The sequence below is a fragment of the Myxocyprinus asiaticus genome, chromosome 16 (genome assembly GCF_019703515.2).
Source record: "Myxocyprinus asiaticus isolate MX2 ecotype Aquarium Trade chromosome 16, UBuf_Myxa_2, whole genome shotgun sequence".
NCBI classification, from domain to species: Eukaryota; Metazoa; Chordata; class Actinopteri; order Cypriniformes; family Catostomidae; genus Myxocyprinus; species Myxocyprinus asiaticus.
Window position 1 is genome coordinate 36,910,561 of NC_059359.1, and position 23,577 is coordinate 36,934,137.

General features: G+C 38.6%; 1 protein-coding gene across 1 annotated transcript in view; it reads right to left on the reverse strand.

Moving 5' to 3' along the window:
* LOC127453613 (adenylate cyclase type 2-like) overlaps nt 1-21,143 on the reverse strand; it is a 221,925-nt gene extending 200,782 nt beyond the window's left edge. The window contains exons 1-2 of the mRNA XM_051720118.1: nt 20,738-21,143; nt 8,104-8,301 (exon numbers count right to left, since the gene is read on the reverse strand). Of these exons, the coding sequence (XP_051576078.1) occupies nt 8,104-8,301; nt 20,738-21,061 (522 nt within the window). The 5' untranslated portion in view covers nt 21,062-21,143. The remainder of the gene's footprint in view (nt 1-8,103; nt 8,302-20,737) is intronic.
* Nucleotides 21,144-23,577: the final 2,434 nt, after the last annotated feature.

Here is a 23,577-nt window from a genome sequence, read left to right on the forward strand (position 1 = left end):
GTTGGAACAGAAAGAGGCCATCCCCAAACTGTTCCCACAAAGTTGGGAGCATGGAATTGTCCAAAATCTCTTAGTATGCTGAAGCATTCAGAGTTCCTTTCACTGGAACTAAGGGGGCCAAGCCCAGCTCCTGAAAAACAACCCCACACCATAATCCCCCCTCCACCAAACTTCACAGTTGGCACAATGCAGTCAGACAAGTACCATTCTCCTGGCAACCGTCAAACCCAGACTCGTCCATCAGATTGCCAGATGGAGAAGCGTGATTCGTCACTCCAGAGAACACCTCTCCACTGCTCTAGAGTCCAGTGGCGGTGTGCTTTACACCACTGCATCCGACGCTTTGCATTGCACTTGGTGATGTATGGCTTGGATGCAGCTGCTCGGCAATGGAAACCCATTCCATGAAGCTCTCTACGCACTGTTCTTGAGCTAATCTGAAGGCCACATGAACTTTGGAGGTCTGTAGCGATTGACTCTGCAGAAAGTTGGCGACCTCTGCACACTATGCGCCTCAGCATCCGCTGACCCCGCTCTGTCATTTTACGTGGCCTACCACTTCGTGGCTGAGTTGCTGTCATTCCCAATCGCTTCCACTTTGTTATAATACCACTGACAGTTGACTATGGAATATTTAGTAGCGAGGAAATTTCACGACTGGACTTGTTGCACAGGTGGCATCCTATCACAGTACCACGCTGGAATTCACTGAGCTCCTGAGAGCGGCCCATTCTTTCACAAATGTTTGTAGAAGCAGTCTGCATGCCTAGGTGCTTCATTTTATACACCTGTGGCCATGGAAGTGATTGGAACACCTGAATTCAATTATTTGGATGGGTGAGCGAATACTTTTGGCAATATAGTGTATATGAGATCAGGCTGGTATAGCCTAATTATAACAATAACAGAGTTTCTCGCTCAACATATCAACACTCTATACTTGATAAAATCAGAAACATGAAAACTGCAGAAATGTGGTTTTATTTCCTTAATAAAACACACAGGTACTATTTTGAAAGAAGTGCGTAGTGAATTTTTGTATATAACAAAAAGCCAATGGAGCACCAAAGTGCTACGAGAGAGCTCACTTACATTTTTATTCAACATATTTGCCATTTTATAACTCCTTTTTATTATTTTTATTATTTATTTATTTTTTTTTCCTGTCTTTTCTGAAAGGGAATTTAAAATAATACCTGGAATTTGTATTGATACAAGGTGAATAAAAGTGATATTTAAGGACATATTGGACTTTTTGCTATTGATTTAAATTTTCAGGGATTACATATCAAATAAAGAAGAGAAAGATAAGTCTCATGCTCTTTCCATAGTGAGAATTGTTCTAAACAGGGATGTGAATCATTAGGAATTTTATGATTTCATTTCCGATTCAGATTCCTCTCAACAATTCTGTTTCCTTAAAGGAATAGTTCACCCAAAAATGAAAATTTGCTGATCATTTACTCACCCTCAGGCCATCCAAGATGTATCTGAGTTTCTTTCTTCAACAAAACAGAATTTAAGACTTTTAGGATTTCATTTCAGGCCTCCTCCTCTAAACAATGCAAGTGAATGTCCTCCATTTTTTGACGGTCCAAAATGCATATTTAGGGTGCATCAAAATAATCCACACGACTCCAGTCGACAAATAAAGGTCTTCTGAACCCAAACGGTTGATTATTTTTAGAAACAAAACAATACTTATATACTTTTTAACTACAAATGTTCACTTCAGTACATCTCTGTGACCTGCGCTCATGAGAGGGATGACGTAAGCTCGTTGGTAAGGTCACGTGTCACGTGGAGGAGGAGTCAGGAAGTGCGTCATTGTTTACATTGTTTTTTTGATTATTATTATTTGGAAAAAAAATTTTATTATTATTTTATATTGTTTTTAAATTGTTTTGGACTGTTTTGGTTTGTGAACGGCATAAGTTTCTTGTGTAAACAATGACACGCTTCCTGACTCCACGTGGGTTAGTTAAAAATATATAAGTATTGTTTTGTTTCTAAAAATGATCAACCGTTTGTGTTCAGAAGACCTTTATTTGTCGACTGGAGTCGTGTGGATTATTTTGATGCACCCTAAATATGCATTTTGGACCATCTAAAAATGGAGGACATTCATTTGCATTGTTTAGAGGAGGAGGCCTGAAATGAAATCCTAAAAGTCTTAAATTCTGTTTTGATGAAGAAAGAAATTCAGATACATCTTGGATGGCCTGAGGGTGAGTAAATTATCAGCAAATTTTCATTTTTGGGTAAACTATTCCTTTAACGGTATAGTTCACCCAAAAATGAAAATTTTCTCATCATTTACTTTCAATGAGGTATGACATTTTTGAGTAGATGTAAAATGAAAAAGGAGTTACATTTTGGTCTGTTCTCACCCAAAACCATCTGGATCACTTTAGAAAGACATTGATTAAACCACTTTGCTAACCTTGATTGCCTTGCTGACTTTATCTACTTTTTGGAGTTTTTGGAGTTCTGATCACCATTCACTTGCATTGTATGGACATACAGAGTTGAGATATTCTTCTAAAAATCTTTGTTTGTGTTCAGCAGAAGAAATTAAGTCATACACATCTGGGATGGCATGAGGATGAGTAGATGATGAGAGAATTTTAGTTTTTGGGTGAACTATCCCTATAACGATTCCTTTAACGATTATTTTAGTACTTTTGGGAAAATGAGAAATGCAATTCTTATTTGATTTACTGTTCTCAGCAACCTGTTACCAAGTGGTGAAATCATTTCATATTTTAACAGAATACATTCTTGCAAAGGGTGTGTTTAAACAGAAGTTTTAATGAAGATATGTGGTGCAGCTGAATGGTAGCGCTGGAAACACTATTTTAGTGCGGTGTTCCATCTGCATCAGCAGAAGAATGCAAGTACAAGAACCATAAATGGAAGTGAAAGTCATGAAAATCCTTTGGTTATGTTTTTTAGAAAAAAAAATAATTGTTGATTCCAAATAAGAACCGTTTCTCGGTTCCCAACCCTAGTCCTACATTTTCCCAAAGAACAGCAGCAACAAAATTTATTAAAGCAATACGACACAAGCAAAATTGCGATTGTACTGAATATCAGCACAGCTGAGATTCATCCATAGGCACAAGGCAACAGGTAATCACAGGCATTCTATCACAAAGTAAACAATGAGAAAAGTACGTTTCGGGACACTGAACAGTTAGATCGTATTTTTTTTTTTTTCACCAATTAAAATAGTTCCAAAAAGCCAAAGCAGAATCAACTGTTGCTTGTCTCCGAGCAACGCACAGCCCGAAAGCCAGTCTGAAGCACCGTAAACATAGACAAGTGAAGTGATACAAACAGTGAAGCATCCCAGTACTGTTATACTAAATGTCAGAACTCTTGGAATTCCACTTGTCCAGTGAAATTAGAGGATCGGAACTAACTGCTGTAAAACGGTTAACATTCATAATTTGTAGGCTTTCTTAATTAAAGATTATAAGCACAATGCAGAACTTAAAAAAACATACTGAATATTAAAGTTTAAAATTAATATACAACAAATTAAACAAATAATTATACACGGGCACAGTTTCTGGCATAGACCCACCATGAGGATTTAAAAAGAAGTGACCTGGTTGGTTTCAGTGACTCAACAAAGCCTCCACAGAGGCCCCTTAATCTGGAGCCAAGCAGAGATATTGACTAACACAGGAAGTCATCCCTTCTTACATGTCTGACATTAGCCTTGTTTGACTTTCACCATATGCTGCCTACTCCAGAGATAGATTATGTCAGTGACAAACACAAAGTCTTATTTTAACACGTCAGATCATTAGCTGCTTATATTCTCTATCTAGTGAGTTTTTATTCCATTTCACTTGACAACCTGGCAATGTTTTTTTTTTTTTTCTTAACGAGTAAATTAGCTATCCCTAATAGGAAAGTGCAAAATAGCTAGGCAATGCTTGTGATCATGCTTCTGATGTGAATTCCCAGGTCTAATCACACATTTGCAGAATTTTGATTAATGTAATAATCCTTACAGGACTCGCAGGTCAAACATGCATGTGGCTCAGCTGCCATGGGAGTAGAACACACAGGTAACTTATTTAATCATCATTAGAGAGGGAGGAGAGAGCTGGATATTTCTCATTTTATAGTAGAGGTCTGTAAAATGCATGTCTGAAGTTACATTTTTACACCTTTGACGTAACGTGTTTTTAATGGGGTCATATTCAGTCATGCATTTGGACAGGTCAATAACTCAGACAAAACAGAGAATCTATTTATAGGTTATATTTGCTTTGAAAAGCCAATACAAGATTACTGACACAACACATTGCAGAATAGCTAAATTCCGCCACCTCTTCAGTATCACTTATCAGTGGTGTTTCAGAGTAAAGACAAAATAACAGTGACATAAACACCAAGGAAGCAATTCCAAAGAAAAGATTATAGAATGCAGTGTCTGATCTTAAATCTTAACAAATATCATGGTGATATAATCCCTGGTGGTCTAGTGGTTAGGATTCGGCGCTTTCACCGCCGTGGCTCGGGTTTGATTCCCGGTCAGGTAACAAATGTATTTGGTATATGTCTCACCTATGTCTCTTCACTATCACAACTGCTATGTTGATTGGAACTGCACCCAAGAATTTCTCATACCATTGCACGTGTGACAATGAAGTGATTTGATGTGATTAACATATTACAGGAAAGCAGATGACCCAGCAAAGGCTACACTTCCAAGTTAACATGGCCCTGTGCCCCTCTGAAGTCTGCATTAAGATGAAATGCTGAATAGAAGGCATATTAAAATATGCCAGCTCTGGCAGCTATATCAGTGATGGCTCTGATGTTTCGTTACCACTGTGTAAATTAAATGCCACATGTTTTCTGTCATCTGTGCACAAGAATCATCAACCAGCTTTCAAGCATTTGATACATTAGCTATGTTTAAGTTGTGAATTTAATTAATTGCACTATGTGTAAATAGCAGCCAAAAGCATCTTCTTTGCATTAAGTGCACTATTAACACAATATTACAGTAGTAATACCATGGTCAATTGCATTAAAACTATGGCTTCCGCCAAAAAACATGGTTACTACAATATTACTATAGTAAAACCATGGTTAATTTTACCCAGATCATACCTTTCTCTCAACTCCCGACATTCACCGTGACCAAATCACTGTGAGGCAATCAACCTTTATATTCAAGTTTATTTATTATTATAAGTAGTATTAAAGGAAATATTTAGAGTGGAGACCGGAAACAGATTGGGAAAAAGTAAGACAAAAGGCGGAATCGAACCCAGGTCTTTACACATTACACTCCACGCCATTGCAGTAACACTAGGGTTGCTGTTTTTCTTCAATTTGTGTGTTTCTACTAGACCAGGGATATTAAATTAAAGTTCCAAGAGGTCCGGTCTCTACATTTCCATCCCACCAAAGGTCCGGACAATAATAACTTGTTTCGTAGTCAAACACAACCAAAGTAGTGGACTTTGGGGGTCATCTACTGTTTAATTATACAGTATATATATATAGAGAGAGAGAGAGAGAAGGCCTTATGACTGAGGAAAGATACTTTATGGGGGTTAAGGGGTAAACCCTTGAGAGAAAATGTTGGTAATGTAAAAGTCTTAATGAACCATTTTTAAATTTTCCTTAAAATGCAAATCTACCATATACAAAGAAACGATGTACATCAGAATATTGCAGTTTACAAATACTGTTTGCTATATTTAAGTATAAATGGGCTGACTATCAAATAATGGAAATGTTTTTCATCATGGTGTTTTTCATCAAACAGAGAAATAGTCATTAAATGTTTTGGTTGTCTTTCTTGCCATCCATGGCAGAGATGATGCTAACTCTGACTGACTAATTTCCACAAAACTTAAACAAAAATCTCTTTGTTTATTATCAATAGGCCCGAAACATGTTAATTAATATGTTAGTTAATAATCTAGTCTAAAGGTGCTATGGAACCATGATGTCATGATGTCCTGTCACAAATCTTGCTTAGCTGAACCATTTAAGTCATATCAGACACATGAAGATTGTTTCTGCTTCATTTTCATTGAAGCAAAAGTGTGCAGTGTGTTTTAGCAAAAGATGCCGGTATCCATCTATATCGCTGCTCACTGTATTTCTGCTATGGTCTACTGTCATTAAAATAATCGTGTCTGCAGCTCTACTATGCAGCACCTCATATCCCGGGCCGTGGAAGAGAGTCAACGCATGCGGAGCACGAAAGGGCATTAATGTGCTAGAGAAAAACATTAAAGGATATAGCACTGAATGATCAGTGCTATCTCTGGCCTGGAACGCGTGCAGTGTACACCACTCTGTTGTTTTGTTGTGCTGCTAAACTAAAGTGTAGAAACGATGAGATGGGGAACCCGATGTCATGATGTCTCGCGGTCCAGATGGAACTAATCTGGGATCCAGACCCGGACTGCGGTCTGCTAATTGGTGACCACTGTACTAGACTATTGGAGTGCAAATAGCGGCTCTGTGTGGCAGGTGCTATTTACACCTAGTGCAAATACGTAGTCATTTTGTTTAATTTATGCACAAAATCGGAATATCGTTTGCTTGTGAATAAAGCAGCATATTCATCACATTTTATAGAGAACAAAATCGTCACTTTTGGGGAAATTGGTGCAAAATAAAAATGAAAATGGAAGTTGAAGCCACTGTAACTCTTTTCTTAAAAGTAATTAAAAAAAAATTGCAGTTTAGAGCACGCAGACAAAACGCTCTGACAAACTTTGTATTTGTTAGTGTTCAGCGGCAGATGCGTTGTGTGGGAGTGAAAGTGTTTCAGACAGTTCTGGGAGGTACCGCATAGCCAATCATTTTGATGATAGACTATATGTCCAGCATTTTTAAATGACCAGAACAACATTTCAGATGCTATGCGATGATACTGAAACTATGTATTCACTTGGCTTGTTTTGGTAAAGTCACATTACTTTTTCATGCGCATCTACCTGTATATTCCTGTATAAATGTTATATATTCAGTAAATGTGTTTCTACCGTAGTTTATGCGCAAGTCTTCTTATCTAATCAAATATTTATTCACCTTAAGCGAGCGTATACATTTTGCACATTTTGGAGATTTCATATGCCTCTTGTTGTTTTCATCCAGAATTTGTTTATGCTATATATTTCAAAAATTTGCATAAAAATATGTGGAACGAGACCCAGCTTTTATTTTCTGCAATATGATTCCTGTGTAAATTCCTGTCTGTGCTGCATTATAAAAAAGTTACAACTGTACATACAGTAGGTACTCAACCAGAATGAGCCTTATCATCGCAGGGATTAACACGGCAGTAAAAATTTTAATTCTCACACGTGAGACTCATTTGCAAAATCACCACCAGGAGACGAAAAGGGACAATTTTGGCACCATAGTTTAGTGTAAAGAAAGTTAGTTGATTAAAAATGATAAACAATGTTAATATTATTATTTATATTGTATTTTTTACAATGCAAAATTAATGGCAGCATTAAAGTTATAGCTTAGTTATCTGAAGAATTTATAAATAGAAAAAATACTGGAATGTCAGCCTTTTTCAATCAATTAAAACTGTTGCTTCATAGATATTAGTTATTCAAATATTTTCCTGGAAATCAAAATCAAAATACATTGTGAACATTCATAATTTTGTTTGTTAGTGCAACTGATAAAAACAACACTTTTAATTAATGGTGTTAACCCATGTTATAAAGTCTGTAGTGATAGATTAAAATGTGCTTATTTTGTTGTTATTATATGTGATATGCCTTTAAAGTTACAGAGGATGGTGTGGAGTAGAAGAAAGCTCTGTACGACTCTTAACATGCAGCTAATGTGCTGCCTTAGCAGTCCAAAAAACGGCTCTAGATCAGGCAAATCAAAGCAGAATTTGTAGATCAGGAAAATCAAACCAGAATTGAATTGGCTCATCTGGGGCAGCAAGGGGGTCCTGTACCCTAAAACACAACCACCTTCCTATTTGACTGAAGTAGTAAGCTATTCTTCCTCTCATGTTACTCTCTCCCACTGGATCTCATGCATAAATGAAAACAACCTTAGGGGCCGATAACACACTCGTCTTACCTGATCCCAGGGACAGATGATGCCTCCAAAAAACATAAAGAGGTATCCCATTGCAACCAGGCAGGCCCAGATCACCAAGGAGAAAACACGGAGCAGCTTCTTGAAGATGGACTCGATGCAGACCAGAACAAAGATAGTGAGGAAAATAGCCAGCGCAGTGGGGACAGTGATTACAAAGGCGACGTGATCCTCGATATCCTGCGGAGAGATCGCAGTGTTACAAAAATACCTTTAACTGCTCCTTCCAACTGTGCCTGCACATCAGCCACTGGATAATAGTTTATCTGATAAACTAATGACTGCCAATCAACCCAGACCCCCATGGATTCTACCATCTTACTGGGGGCTTGAGCACTGACTTTTTCTAGGAAACTATGTGTAATTGCAATTAGTTTCACAAAAGAATTATACATTGGCCACGTACACACTGCAGTAAATATGGATGCCGCTCCTCTTCTGACTGCTTAAAGAAATGTTCCTGGTTCAATAGCTCAGTCGACAGCAATTGTATCATAATGTTGATTACCACCAAAAAATATTTTGACCCATCCCCCATAAAAAAAACAAACAAAAAATAAATAAATAAAAACAAAAGCTAAAATGATTGGCACAGTGAGGAACTTACAATGGAAATGAATGGGGCCAGTAAATAAACGTTAAAATACACACTGTTTCAAGAGTACCACAAGATGTCAACTTATATGTTACGTAATCATATAGATGATTTTAGTGTGATAAAATCAGGAATTTAGGTGTTATAGCGTATATCAGATTACAGGGTTCACTGCAGTTACGTCGTCATAACAATATAATATTGGATATTTAGTATCTATACACAGATAAAATTAATAAGCAGTTTTATCACACAAAAATCATGTTAACACATATCATGTTTATGTCTTGTGGCTATACTTTTATAACAGTTTGTATTTTAATCCTATAAAGCCTGAAATATTAAATAATGGTTAAATTATTTTTAATGGAGCTGTTTTATATATATATATATATACAGTATATATATAAAATCAATTATTATCATATGCTTTTTTATGCGCCAAACCCTATATTGACATTTAAATAAGCAAGATTGGACAACCTTTTCTTACTTTTTATAAAAATTATGTCAGTATTTTCATAGATCTGTGTTTTTATTGTGGTGGCATGAATGTAATGTAATGATGATTGAGACATACACCTCAAAAGTCTGTTGCATCATTTTTGATACACACGTCAACATGAATTTTTATTGAAATAATGTACAAAATTTTAACCAAGCACAAGTCGCTTCAATTCAGCAAATACTCATATTGGAATAACACAACCCGTTCTCACTCATGAGGCGTCAAATATGGCCGCTTGTGCAAGAGTCCAGCACATCAATCTACAGACGGCAAAAGCACCCTCTAGCATCTGTATCCAACGCACGCAGAGGCAGTCTAAAAGGGAGGCGTCACTGCCAATATTCGGATAATATTGCGTGTTTAACCGCAGTATGATTTATTATACTTATATATTATTGTGGTTATATTACACAATCATGTTGATTATTTTAGATCTCCTACCACAACTCCATTTCTGAACCTAACCAATTGTCAACAATATAAATCATGAATGAGGTTTCGGGTTGAACATCATTGATAATTGGTTAGGTTTAGAGATGGGGTTGGGTACATTTAGTAACAATAATTTTAATTTACATTACAGCATTTTTTTATATATATTTTTAAGCACCCAACCCCACCATTATGCCTAAACCTAACAAATTCTCAACAATATTAAAGACATAACAAGCAGATAAAAGTACAGTAACAATCATTTATTTAACATAAAAATGATACAAAAGCACTATAATAATTCCAAACCATACTATAGGATTGTGTGAGTAACAGAATGAAACCGAAGATTTTAATCGCTGAAAATCCCCATCCGAGAAGGCAGCGCCATCCAATACCGGTCACACATCTAATTCAGAAGATACATTCGAACTTGAGCTCATCGTAATCGGTCACAAGTCGCACTGATGCCGTCTCGTGGTGGCGATTTTTTCATTTGTAACTAGAACGAGTCGAGAGCTGAATGTGTTACGCCGGATGCCGGTGGACCGCAAAATAAAAACTTACATTTGAGTCGGTTCCTCACACAAAGAGATACATGGAATACACCCGGAACTGAACAGGTCACTTCAGCAGAACAGAATGTGTATATAAAATAACGGATTAAACATTACCACTGTAAAATAATACATGTTGCTGATTATACATTACCATTGTGAATAAACGTGGCTGATTTCAAACATTATGAAAATCATAACCCTACATATCTTGTCAGAATGACAAAATTCTTCCCCAACATATAATTTGACATGATAAAAATCAGATTCCCTTCGTGTCAGTCTTTGACACCGAATGTTTTTCATTGAAAGCAATGTGCTTGCCGGATGCGTTGGAAACTGACGCCAAAGGGTGCTTTTGGGCTCTTGCACAAGCGGCAGTATTTGACGCTTCGGGAGTGAGAATGGGTTGAATATCAATAAAAATAAAAACGTCATTGTAACTTTTACTGTACCTAATCAAAATCAGCAAAGATTTCAAAGCAAAAAGACATGTGCATCACAATATGAAGGCATACAAAATCAACACCGCAATTTCATGAACGATTCGATAATTAAATGATAATGTAGGTGATTCACTTCCACAGTTAAATGTGACTGTCTTTCCTGAATTATTGCAGTGTGTACGTAGCCATGAAGTGCATGTAATTCATTAGTATGTGAATACTGTAATATAAAGTGTGACCCAAAATATTGTAATTTCCTTTTAGACTATTTGTGTTTAATAACCATAACATTAAGCACAATGCACAAAGCATCCTTAAACAATGTAATCATAATTAACTAGCTATTCAGATATCATACACCACTCTATAATTACCAATATATTTTTGTTGTATCTTTGGCATTAATATCGGGCAAGATGAATAACTCAAAAGTAACTTGTAAATGATTGCACATCTACATCTCTTTTTATAGCTGTGAATTCTCTCTCTCCTTATCAATGTAAGTCTTTTAATTGCACTTCCTCAAAATAAATATAGGCTAGTTGCTTGGCAATAAGCCATTTTTGCTGAATCTGTAAATATTTGGCTGCCAAACAATAGAATATTATACTGGTAGAAGAAGCCTGGCTCTAAGTAAGTAATCAGTGTGTGCCTTGAACATATTTCACGTAGACCATATTGATTAAACAGAGTTAGGTGCACTAAAACAGATTGCTGTAAATATCCATACACTTTGTGCAATGAGTAGACTTTATTGACTTCACAGCACAGGCTTTAATGTCCCAAGTCTGTTTTAGATAGTTATCCAAATAGCACATTGACTACACAGAGCATTAGGTTTATTCTCCCATGTGTTCTAATAACTTTCTCTGTAATTATTTTTGCAGGGATACAGCTGTGAGTTAAAAGCATTTATTTGGGTCAGTAAGTTGCCAGCCCATGACCTCTACAATGACCTCTGCCCTTTTAGCAGTAGGTGGCCATTAGTTGGGTTTAGATACACTACACATTAACACATATAAACATTCCAGGTGCAATGCAGAGTTTTTAGTAATATAGGGTAAGCCTAATTTTTCTTCTTAAAAATCTTTAACTTTTTATCCCTGCTGCAAAAAAACATACCAAAGTTAGCATGCATGAAGGGACCGTGGTTAAGTAATTTAGCCATATTCAAAATGCTCGTCCTGCTTCCCCAATTTGAGATAAGGAGTTGAAATAGCTTATCACATGACATTCCATCTCCTCCTGGGGAACAAATTTGCCTTTCAATGGCCTTCAGTCATGACCATTTTCTTCTACTTATGTCATCTTTGGATATGACCTTTATTAGTTTGCAAATTTAAAATAGATTTTTGTTGAGTTTTCATGAATCTCGATTTGTAAATATAAATACTCTCTTTTTGTTTAGATTATGCATAACACAACACATTAATGCATTTATATGCATAATTCTTCTTAACAGGAGCATGACCTGCAGAAACATAATTTCACTGCCTATGCCTGTGTGTATACTGTATGTGTGTGTGACAAATAAAAGACTTTGACTTTGTTAGACAGTCAATGAAACTCTACCGACTCAATAGAATTTTAAATGTGACTGTTCCTTTTAAGAAAAAAAACTTAGCTTGCTGTAAGTGATGGTTGCAATGTCCAGTCAGAGTTCTTTTCCACAGTCTAAAAGATGAATGGCATACTAATGCTGTGTTCCATTCAAAGCATGGGCCAAAGGGCATTTGCATGGTACAAAAGAACAAAGAACAAGTGACCAGCATGTCTGAAATGTTTGTTTACAACATGTGTTTTTACAGAAGATCGTCTAGTATGATGGACAGTTGGATGTGGGCTTGGTTGGAATACATTATTTTTGATGCAATGTGCAAATTCAAACAGTTTGGCATTTATTTGTGCTTTAATTTAGAAACTACATTTAAAACAGAAACCAAATGCCCTGTCTGTATTTGAGGATTGTATTTGCACTTTCAATGCAGTGTATCAATTTCAGTAGCTACACATGAACACATAGCTAGTTGACACACACACACACACACTCACTGAGCACTTTATTAGGAACACTATGGTCCTAACAAAGTAACCAACATAGTCTTCTGATGTTGTAGCCCATCCACCCTCAAGGTTCAATGTGCTGTGCATTCTGAGATGCTATTCTGCTCACTACAGAATGGTTATCTGAGTTACCGTAGCCTTTCTGTCAGCTCGAACCAGTCCGGTGTTTCCGTCCACAGAACTGCCACTCATTGGATGTTTTTCGTTTTTGGCACCATTCTGAGTAAACTGTTGTGCGTGAAAATCCCAGCAGATCAGCAGTTACAGAAATACTCAATCCAGCCCGTCTGACACCAACAATAATGCCACGGTCAAAATCACAGAGATCACATTTTTTTCCCTATTCTGATAGTTGATGTGAACATTAACTGAAGCTCCAGACCCGTATCTGTATGATTTTATTCATTGCACTGCTGTCACATGACTGGCTGATTAGATAATCACATGTTAAGTAGGTGTACAGGTGTTCCTAATAAAGTGCTCAGTGAGTGAAGAATAATTATTAAAATATTTACAGGTATATTTAGAGAACATTTACAAGTATACAAATATAGAGAACATACAGAAAGTCCAAATGCTTCTTAAGATTATTAATGTAAAAATGTAAGTTATTTTTGCATGTGGTCAAATGAGGAACAGGACCACATTGGAAATCACATATTTCAGGCAGAAATTTCAGACTGCTCTTTTAAAATTTAAGAGTATAATTAGTACATTACAAACTAGTTATTGCCTTTGGCCAACTGATGATGTAATCAAGAATGTAATCATGTAATCCATAAATATCTAACTGTAACCTGATTATGTACATTATAAAACATACTTGATTTTTGAAATCTGATTACATAATCCAGATTTATCCAGATGTACTCTGCTAATACCCAGCACTGTGTGTAATGTAGGAACTTTGACTCATTGATGCTTTTTATTTACTAAAGTTTATCAACAACACTGCAAATCTTCCTAGGTACCACCATGTTTTCGTGACGTCAGGCACTTTCATCTTGCCGAAATTAGAGCTGAGAATTTTCGCACAAGTTTCCAAGTTTGAAGTCTGACTTCAAGTGGCATTCCATTACCTTTTTCCAAGTAGGAAGTTAGAAATTCCAACTTTCCAAGCTGAATGGAACACAGCATAACACCTTACTATATCTTCCATGGGTTTGTACAACCTAAATGTTCTAAATCACGTTTAATTATCACAACACATTTTTCTGGGGTTTAATTGGATGTTTTATAGCTTGACATACACTACTGGTCAAAAGTTTTGAAACACTTGACCGAAATGTTTCCCATGATCTTAAAAATCTTTTGATCTGAAGGTGTATGCTTAAATGTTTAAAATTAGTTTTGTAGACAAAAATATAATTGTGCCACCATATTAATTTATTTCATTATAAAACTAAAATGTAAGCAAAAAAAAAAAAAAGTTTTTGAAATTGATGACTTGGACCAAATAATAAAGAAAAGCAGCCAATAAGTGCCCAACATAGATGGGAACTCCTTCAATACTGTTTAAAAAGCATCCCAGGTTGATACCTCAAGAAGTTGGTTGAGAAAATGTCAAGAGTACATGTCTGCAAATTCTAGGCAAAGGGTGACTACTTTGAAGATGCTAAAATATAACACAGTTTTGATTTATTTTGGATTTTGTTTAGTCACAACATAATTCCCATAGTTCCATTTATGTTATTCTATAGTTTTGATGACTTTACTATTATTCTAAAATGTGAAAAAAAATAAAAATAAAAAAATAATATATATATATATATATATATATATATATATATATATATATATATATATATATATAAAATAATAAAAAATGAGTGTTTCAAAACTTTTGACCGGTAGTGTATGTTTTGTCAGCTGAATGATCAAACACAAAGATGTTAAACAGTACAACACATTGAACTATATTTATCCCTCACAGCCTTGTGTTATATTGTGGAAATTTACTAATACCCTGACGAAGGTTTATAATTGAAATGTTGTACACATTCATGCTAAATCTAGCAGTTTCTTAGGGATCAATGGGCAAGGAATATGAACCGTCAGTTGTAAATTTTGAGTTGTAGTATAATAGATGCAGCTCTACTGATGAATTGATCAATAGGAAGGTGTCAAAGAGAACAAAGAAAAACTTGGAACTGGATTCATTTTTCAATTATAAACACAGAGTCCATTTTATCTTTTCTTTCCAGTAGCTTTCCAGTTTCAAACTTCCATCATACTGCAAGGGCTTTAATCAGTGAATTCTCCCAGTCTATTCTCCCTTTGTATGTGTAACAGTATAAGGACGGGCAAGGAGGAGGCAGAAACCAGTTGAACAGTAAACATAAAGTTTAATGGTAAAACTTAAATTAAAACAAACATAAACAAACACAGATACACATGCAACGCGGCCGCGTGCTTCTCTCTCTCGAACTGGCGTCTCCGGCTCCCCTTTATTTCGCTCTCCCGCTGATCAGCTGATTCAGCACTAGCCATGCACCATCAAGGCCCAGCTACACCCTCCTCTTAGTCACACTCATCCCCTGCCCGATTCAGGCCGGGGTGCCACCTGTCTGAATAACCCCACCCCCCCCGAAGAACTTGCTTGCTGGCTCCCAGTCCTCAACTGCTCTCCCACCCTCTGGCGGAGACCAGCTCACTCCTCCCCTGGTGGATGGCAGCGAGTCCTCCAGCTCTCACCGGCCGGCAGCGACCCCTCCATCACCAGGCAGAAGGCCACGGCTGCTCCCCGGGCGGATGGCAGGGGGGGCAGGGGGATTAAGTCGTTCTGGAACTTTCGCCAGCCTGAATCGGGCGGTGGGGGTATGTGACGAAGAGGAGGGCATGGTCGGGTTGTGAGTGTGTGCGCCTGGTGTTTAGCGGCCCATTCAGCGGGAGAGAGATAAGAGGAGGAGTCGAGAGTGCTGGAGAGAGAGAGACACACACACGGAGCTGTGTGTATGACACACGGAGCTCTGTGTGTCGTCATGATATTATGTTCCAGTTCAGTGTTTTAAATTGTAATTAAAGTCTTGTTGAGTCAATCTGGTTCCTGCTTCCTCCTTTACTGATGAACAAGAGGCTTGTCTGTCACACCCACACAGCAAATTTTAGCTCTGTTCCAAAACCCAGTGAGCTGCCTTGCACCACTAGTAGTACATTCACTAACTGTCTGATCCATATTGTACAAAAAACTGGAGAACGCTTTCTTGAACTAATAAATGTTAATTTGATTGGCCTTGATGCAACTTCCGATATCAAGGGCACACAGGATTTTTTATCAGTCTGTAAACAGTTGTATTTATAAGGTGAGCAGGATCTTAGCTACTTGTCTAGTATGCAACTTCATCATTCTCAAAATAAGACAGCAATATACATGAGACTCCAAACAGGGATATCAAAATGGATTCAAGCTCTAATCAGTCACATCTGATGGTTTTGGTGTGTGAAGAGCCCATGATGTCTGTGAAAAGCCTAGTCAACCCATGGCATCATAATTACAGCAACAAAGCTGGGACAGTAAGAAACTGGCCGATTATCAACAACATTTACTGCAATCATTTTCTCTCTGCAGAACTACACTAAGTAAAAATACTAAACCTCTCATCTGACATCGCCAAACAAAGGTAGAGCTCAGGCCATTTAGCACGCTGTCACCAGTATATCCATACCCAACTAAAAAGTGTAAGGAAAAAATACGGTGCTAGAAGTTATACGAGGTGACATGGTGTGAATTTGACGAGGTCTCGTCTGGCTGTTTCACAACCACAGTGTTTCCTTATCTGCTCTAATGTACTTACTATTACTGCTGAATCCATTTATATATATATATATGTTATGCAAAACCTTTAAAAGTCCATCAATCCATCTTGTAGAGTCACTTGTCCTATGTAGGATCACGGGTTGTGCTGTAGCCTATCCCAGCTGTCTTGGGCCAAAAGCAGGGAAACACCCTGTACAGGCCAGGCCAGTCCATCACAGGGCAAACACACACAGACATTCACATTCACACACTTACTCACACCTATGAGCAATTTAGAGTTTCAAATTCACTTAACCTGTATGTTTATGGACTGTAGGAGAAACTGGAGCACCCGGAGGAAACCCACACAAACACAGGAAGGACATGCAAACTCCACACAGAAAGGTATTTAGATCTTTCTCTTTCTTCTGAGTTCACAAAACTGAAACTTTTTAAGTAACCTGAATTGTTTTTTATGTTAGTTTAATGAACTTGTACAAGAACTTAAATTTAACTCAAACTTGGCAGGGGATTTTTTTATTTTCCAGCATGCTTTGCATGGCACTCGACAGGGAGAATACATTTTAAAATTAAGCGTAATAAAAGGTGTCTTTGTGCAAGATGAATGTAAAGGGGGAGAATTCTTAGTGTTTAATGTGTTGTTGTGTTATATAGAAGAATTTCTGTTATTTTGGAGTTTTGGGGTTATCATTATGGTGAAAAGTGGAGCTTGAGCTAGCGATGAGGACAGGTACAATTTAAGATTATTCTACATTGCTTTACTCATTGAGCAATTGCTATGCTAATAGCAAAGCATAGTGTTACCAACTAGCATGCATTCAGCAAGCCAGCATTTGCTGTACTAGCTATTTCTAACCACTTTTTCTTTTTCTCCCAATTTGGAATGCCCAATTCCCAATGTGCTTTTAAGTCCTCGTGGTCATGTAGTGATTCACCTCAGTCCGGGTGGCAGAGGAGTTCTGTCATGAGATCGTCAACCCGGGCATCTTATCACGTGGCTTGTTGAGCACGTTGCCACGGAGACATAGCACGTGTGGAGTTTTCACACCATCCACCAAAGCAACCATGCTCAACTCACCACACGCCCCACTGAGAACGAACCACATTATAGTGACCATGAGGAGTTTACCCCATGTGACTCTACCCTCCCTAGCAACCAGGCCAATTTGGTTGCTTAGGAGTCCTGGCTGGAGTCACTCAGCATGCTCAGGGATTCGAACTATCGAGCTAGCGAAGGTGGTAGCCAGCGTATTTTACCACTAAGCTACCCAATTTTAAGTTCAGCAAAAGAGTTCAATTTAAAGTTAAGTGCCATCAAAATGTATGAGTCCGCTTACTCGGTATTTAAAGTTAAGAGCAATTCACATGCATGAGTATAAGAAAATGAAAATCCGAAAGTTCTATTAACTTAAAACTTAAATTAAGTTTACGTCTGCTAAATTATTAGGGTTTACAGTGCACAAGACAAAGCCCACTTACATGAGATCTACAAGGCTCTGAGATTTTTTTTTTACATCTGTGGACATCTTTGGACATCTTAGGACAGCTTCTATAAGTTTGCAGGATTTAATTAGATTTTTGAAATCACAAATCAAATTATAATATAAGATTTAAACAGTTTCTGATCAACTGTTTCTGCTGAATCCAGTAAACAAGTAGGGAAGGCAAGGAAACCAATAATAGCACTGGAAAACTACAGAAAATCCATGCATAATTGATGATAGCCAGCTTTCAGAGATACATAAGGTATGGAAACCCTGATAAAAATGGCAGAGAAATTCTGTCATGTGGAATGGAGGGTTGCCATTATAACATTGTAGAGCCGAGGAGGGCGGGGCCGGGCTGGAATGAGACACACCCGGTCCGGAATGAGACACACCCGGTCCCCAATCAGCCTGATGCGGCGCGCGAGGGATAAGAGAATTGCAGGCAGCTGTACTGTGTGGTTTTTGGTTGTGTGTTTGTTTAAGTTGTTTATTAAATTATTATTTAAGTTGTCAAGCCGGTTCTCGCCTCCTCCTTTCCACGGAACCCCCTTACAAACATCAACATCCAAGATAGTTGCACTGCCTCATCTGTTTTAGCATAGAGCACACAGAACCAGCCTGTCATTGCCAAAACATGCAAGCACGATCCTCTACTAAATGCCATGAAGCAGTCAGGGGGCACGTAAACCCTGCGGCCACTTATCGAATGTGAGAGGCGTAAGTAAAAACCGGTCATGTGGGGAGCGAATCATCAGGGTTCACAGTATACACACACACACACACAAAATCGTCCTGAGAGTGCAAGTGTGCTCCAAGGCTTTTTTCACAATCAATGTGATGTGTGCAACCACTGGAGACACAGAAAGCATTGCGCCAACCCAGGGCGGGCTCGACAGCCACTGTGATGTGAGATTTAGGTCAGGCAGTCAAAAGACAAGAGAGAAAGTAGCGCAGACATTGAGAGTGTGTATCTGCAAAGGGGTTGATGTCATACTGTGAAATGTCGCATACTTTTTCACTCCTCGATCTCCCTAATGCATCAAAGCTGATTTAATCGGGTGAAAAACACACTACTCTTATTTCCCTGTAGATTCCAGATATTTTTGAAACACTACTGGTCTTAAATTGGAAGGGTAAAGCAAACAGAAATCGCGGACGGCATGGCAGCATTTTGTAGAGATATACTCATGTTTTTTGTCAAGATGAATTCTGTTTTTTACACAAACAGTAATGGAAATACCCCAGAACTTCTGGGAAAGCCTGTCTTACCATGTGAGCAAGTGATGTCTTTAAACATTTTTAATTCAGACATGCAGCTTTAAAAACACTGCATCTTCTATTTCTCCTGGGTTTCCAGATCCCCTTTAGCTTTTGCATTTGCTGCATCTGCAGTACATAAAGTGCATATAGGGATACTTCAGATATTTCCAACACTTGAAATGAATAAATCAATATTGATGTTATAAGAAAATAGCCTTAAACTCATTTAATTAATAATTTTGGAATTAGAGACTTTAAATAAAATCTATTTCAACTAGCATACTAAGCCAGTAGTGGGTTGTTGACATGAAATACTTTTAGAAAGTTATTTTGCTAATTATTTACAAAAATGATGCATGCATATTATATGACCTCATTCATTTAGAGCAACACAGAATATTTGGAATTTTTTTAATTAATTTATCAACGAATGAACTAGTGAAAGCTTAAAGGTGATTAAAAATGGTAAATAAATAATTAAATATTATTATGAACACATTATGCATCAACTACCTTCACTTGATTTATTAGAATAATCTAATTCAATTCAGACACTTCATAGATACCACAGCCAATGGTTAACTCATCATTCTCGGCAGTATGGAAGAGCTTATTAACCAAAGGGCTTGAATTCACAGGGAATTCCATTTTGCTCCAACTGTGCTAGAATGAATATGAGAGGAAAATTCAAACAGCTGTATTGTTGACAGGCTAATAGTTTCTGCTTGATCCATTCTGCTTAACTGCCCATGATTAAATCCCCTGATTTTCCAAATACACTTGTTCCCCTTCCTTCCAGACATTGATTATTCCCTGCGTGCAGTATCTTTATGGCTTTCACATGAATCACAGAAATTATGCTTTGAAGGGAGAGATTACATACTGCATAATGTAAACTAAGACATATGGCTGCTGCAATCAGTGCAAACAATGCTGATTGGCTGGAACTTACTCTAATGTGTGATGTTTTTGTGCACAGAAAATTAATTTTTGGATACACATGATACTTGTGTCTCACTCTCATGTTGTTTTGTTTTAAACCCGTATGACTTTCTGCCATGGAACAAAAACGGCAGGATGTTAATCTCAGTCACAATTCACTTTATTATAATTTTTTATCCATACAATGAAATTTAATGGTGACTGAAGCTGTCATTCTGCCTAACATCTTATCTTTGTGTTCCATGGAAGAAAGTCCCTTTAAGAGTTTTAGGAACCCTCTGCATTTAAAAGTATGTTACTGTAGCCCAATGGGTAGAGCATTGCACTAACAACTCTAAGGTTCTTGGTTAAATTCACAGGGAACACATGAACTGTTAAAAACGAATACCATGAATGCATTTTCTCTTTAAATAAAAGTGTCTTCCAACTGCATTATTGTAAATTTATAAGTTATATTCCTTTTCTACTTTCTTAGCAGCAACAACAGAGCTCTCCCCCTCATTACAACCCAATATTGTTCCCTATCCCTCTTTCCCAGTCACCTTCCCCCTAGTCTCCAAACACTCACAAGCCCAGAGGCGAAGAAGACAGCCAGCAAAGCCAGACAGGCGCTCATCACAATAAGTAGAAGAAAAACAATAAGTGGGTGCTGCTGGCTCATCCGATGATACGAGTCATACAGCCAGTCCGGGGACCTGTGTCTCTGGCCACGCACAACTCCTACTCCCCCTGTTCCATCTCCTCCTGTCCGGGAGCCCCTCTCAAGCAAGTAGGTCCTCTTATGCATGGCGTCCCTCCACATGGAGCTGGTGTGGTCTTCCTCCCTGTCAGGTGATGGCTGGGGTTTGTGAGGGTCTCGCTTCTCCTCACACAGGTCCTTCAGATGGAGCATTGACGCTCAGGCTGTGGTGCGTGACCAGTACACCGGCAGGATGGCTTCCACTGTGGAACGCAGCATCGCTCAGGCAACATGTTGAACCGCAGACTGGCAGAGTGAGAGTGAGAGAAGGCAGTGTGTGTGTGTGTGCGAGGGGGAGAGAGAGAGAGAGAGAAGGGAGAGGGAGGGTCTAGGTTGAGGCAAAGAAGGAGGGAGAGAGACAGGGTGAGATAGTGAGACATATGGGAAGAAAGCCAGACAATAAGGGGTGACTGGGTGGAGAGAGATTCCTGACAAAACAAAGATGTGCCAGGCTTTGTTGGTTCACCAAAGTTAAATTATAATGTTTTAGACAATAAAGCTATTCAAGATAGCACTAAACACAGCTGGGTTATTCCTGTTATGCAGTACCTTTAGTAACAATTAATGAATATGCTTGTGCTTAAATTTGAAGAGCAATACACTCTCATGACGAAACGTCACTGGGTCGACTTTTGCCTGAACCACTAAAAACTTTGTAGATTAGGGATTGTAACAAGGTTGGAATGGGAAATGAGGAGGCAGGAACTGGCTGAACAGTCATAATAATATTTAATTTAAACAAAATACACACAACACAAACACACACATGGCAGCTGCATGTGGCTCTCTCTCTCCCTGACTACGCAAGCCCGGCCCCGCCCTCCTCCACATCACACTCCTCCCTCCTTTGCCTCAGGCTGGGGAGCCCCTGGCATGACATACACCCCCCCTCCTTTCCGTGCCTTCTGGCCCCGCCTGCCGGCAGGCTTTTCCCAGCCTCTCTGGGGCTGGAGACGAGGGGAGGGAAAGAAAAAAAAAGAGGAGAGGGAAAAGGCAAAGTGGAGCAACAGCGAGAGAGAGAGAGAGAGAGAGAGAGAGGAATAACCTGGTTCACCGTCTCCCAAATCAGCCACTTCCCAACCTCTGCCGGACGACAGCTGCTCCTCCCCAGGCAGACCAGAGCAAGTCCTCCGACCCCTGGTGGATGGAACACCCCTCCGCCTTTTGGCAGCCAGTAGGGAACTCCTCCTCTCCTCGTGAATGGCGGCTGTTCCTCCGTGTCCAGGCAGCCGGCAGCAACTCCTCCGTCCCCCAGCAGATGGCCACGGCTGTGCCTTTGGGTTGGCTGGTAGTGACGAGCACTCCACGACAGCGCATCTCTCCTCCTTCCCGGGCTTCAGCACCAATGTAACAAGGTTGGAATGGGAAAGGAGGAGGCGGGAACTGGCTGAACAGTCAAAATAATATTTAATTTAAACAAAAAGACACACAACACAAACACACACATGGCAGCTGCATGTGGCTCTCTCTCTCCCGAACTGCTGCGTTCCACTGCACTTATCCCTCTCCTCAGCTGAATAGCCCAATTGGGGGCCAGGCGTGCGTAGTCACGGCCCGGCCCTGCCCTCCTCCTCGTCACAGGATGTCCCGGATGACACAAAACCATTTTTTGAAGACTGAATACAGATGCTGATTCTTCCTTTTAGTGCTTGCAGATACTGATACCTGTTTTTGAATGACTTTTTTATAATGTAGCAGTTTTCAAATACAAGACTGTGAGACATGATTTGAGGACAGCATGTTATGTTTCAGCAACTGTAACTCAAAAGACATGAAAAAGTTCATTTTAGCTGTTACAAAATTATAATAAATGATGTATTATTTTTTCCAAACTATTTTTAAATTATTTCACAAATTCTGTTTTATTTTATTTTTAAATTGTGTATTTGACAGGATAATTCAATGGTTTCATCAAAAGGGTGTCTAAATAAATGAATTGATTAAAACTTTAAACAAACGAAAATATAACAATGAATTTTCAGGGGGCCTGGGTAGCTCAGCGAGTATTGAAGCTGACTACCACCCCTGGAGTCGTGAGTTTGAATCCAGGGCGTGCTGAGTGACTCCAGCCAGGTCTCCTAAGCAACCAAATTGGCCCGGTTGCTCGAGAGGGTAGAGTCACATGGGGTAGCCTCCTCATGTTCGCGGAAGTTGTGCATGTATTCCAGAGAGTAGCATGAGCCTCCACATGCTGGGAGTCTCCGCGGTGTCATGCACAACGAGCCACGTGATAAGATGCGCAGATTGACGGTCTCAGAACGGAGGCAACTGAGACTTGTCCTCCACCACCCGGATTGAGGTGAGTAACCGCGCCACCACGAGGACCTACTAAGTAGTGGGAATTGGGCATTCCAAATTGGGGAGAAAAGGGGATAAAAAATAAAAATACAAAATAATAATAATAATAATTTTCAACATAACATTGCATTGTTTTTACCATACAAAGCACTTTTAGACAGATCCTCACACCACAATCCAAAAAACATTGAGTTGTTTTTGTCAAATAAAGTGCTGTACAACAGAGCATCACAGATGTAAAATATTTTTTAAATACAGAAACAATTATTATAGATTTAAAGGTGCTGTAAGCGATTTCAGCCATTTTACTTCCACAAGACTAAGCCGTTGAATTAGCCGCACCCCTGCTTTCCAAAACCCTGCACTCCAAA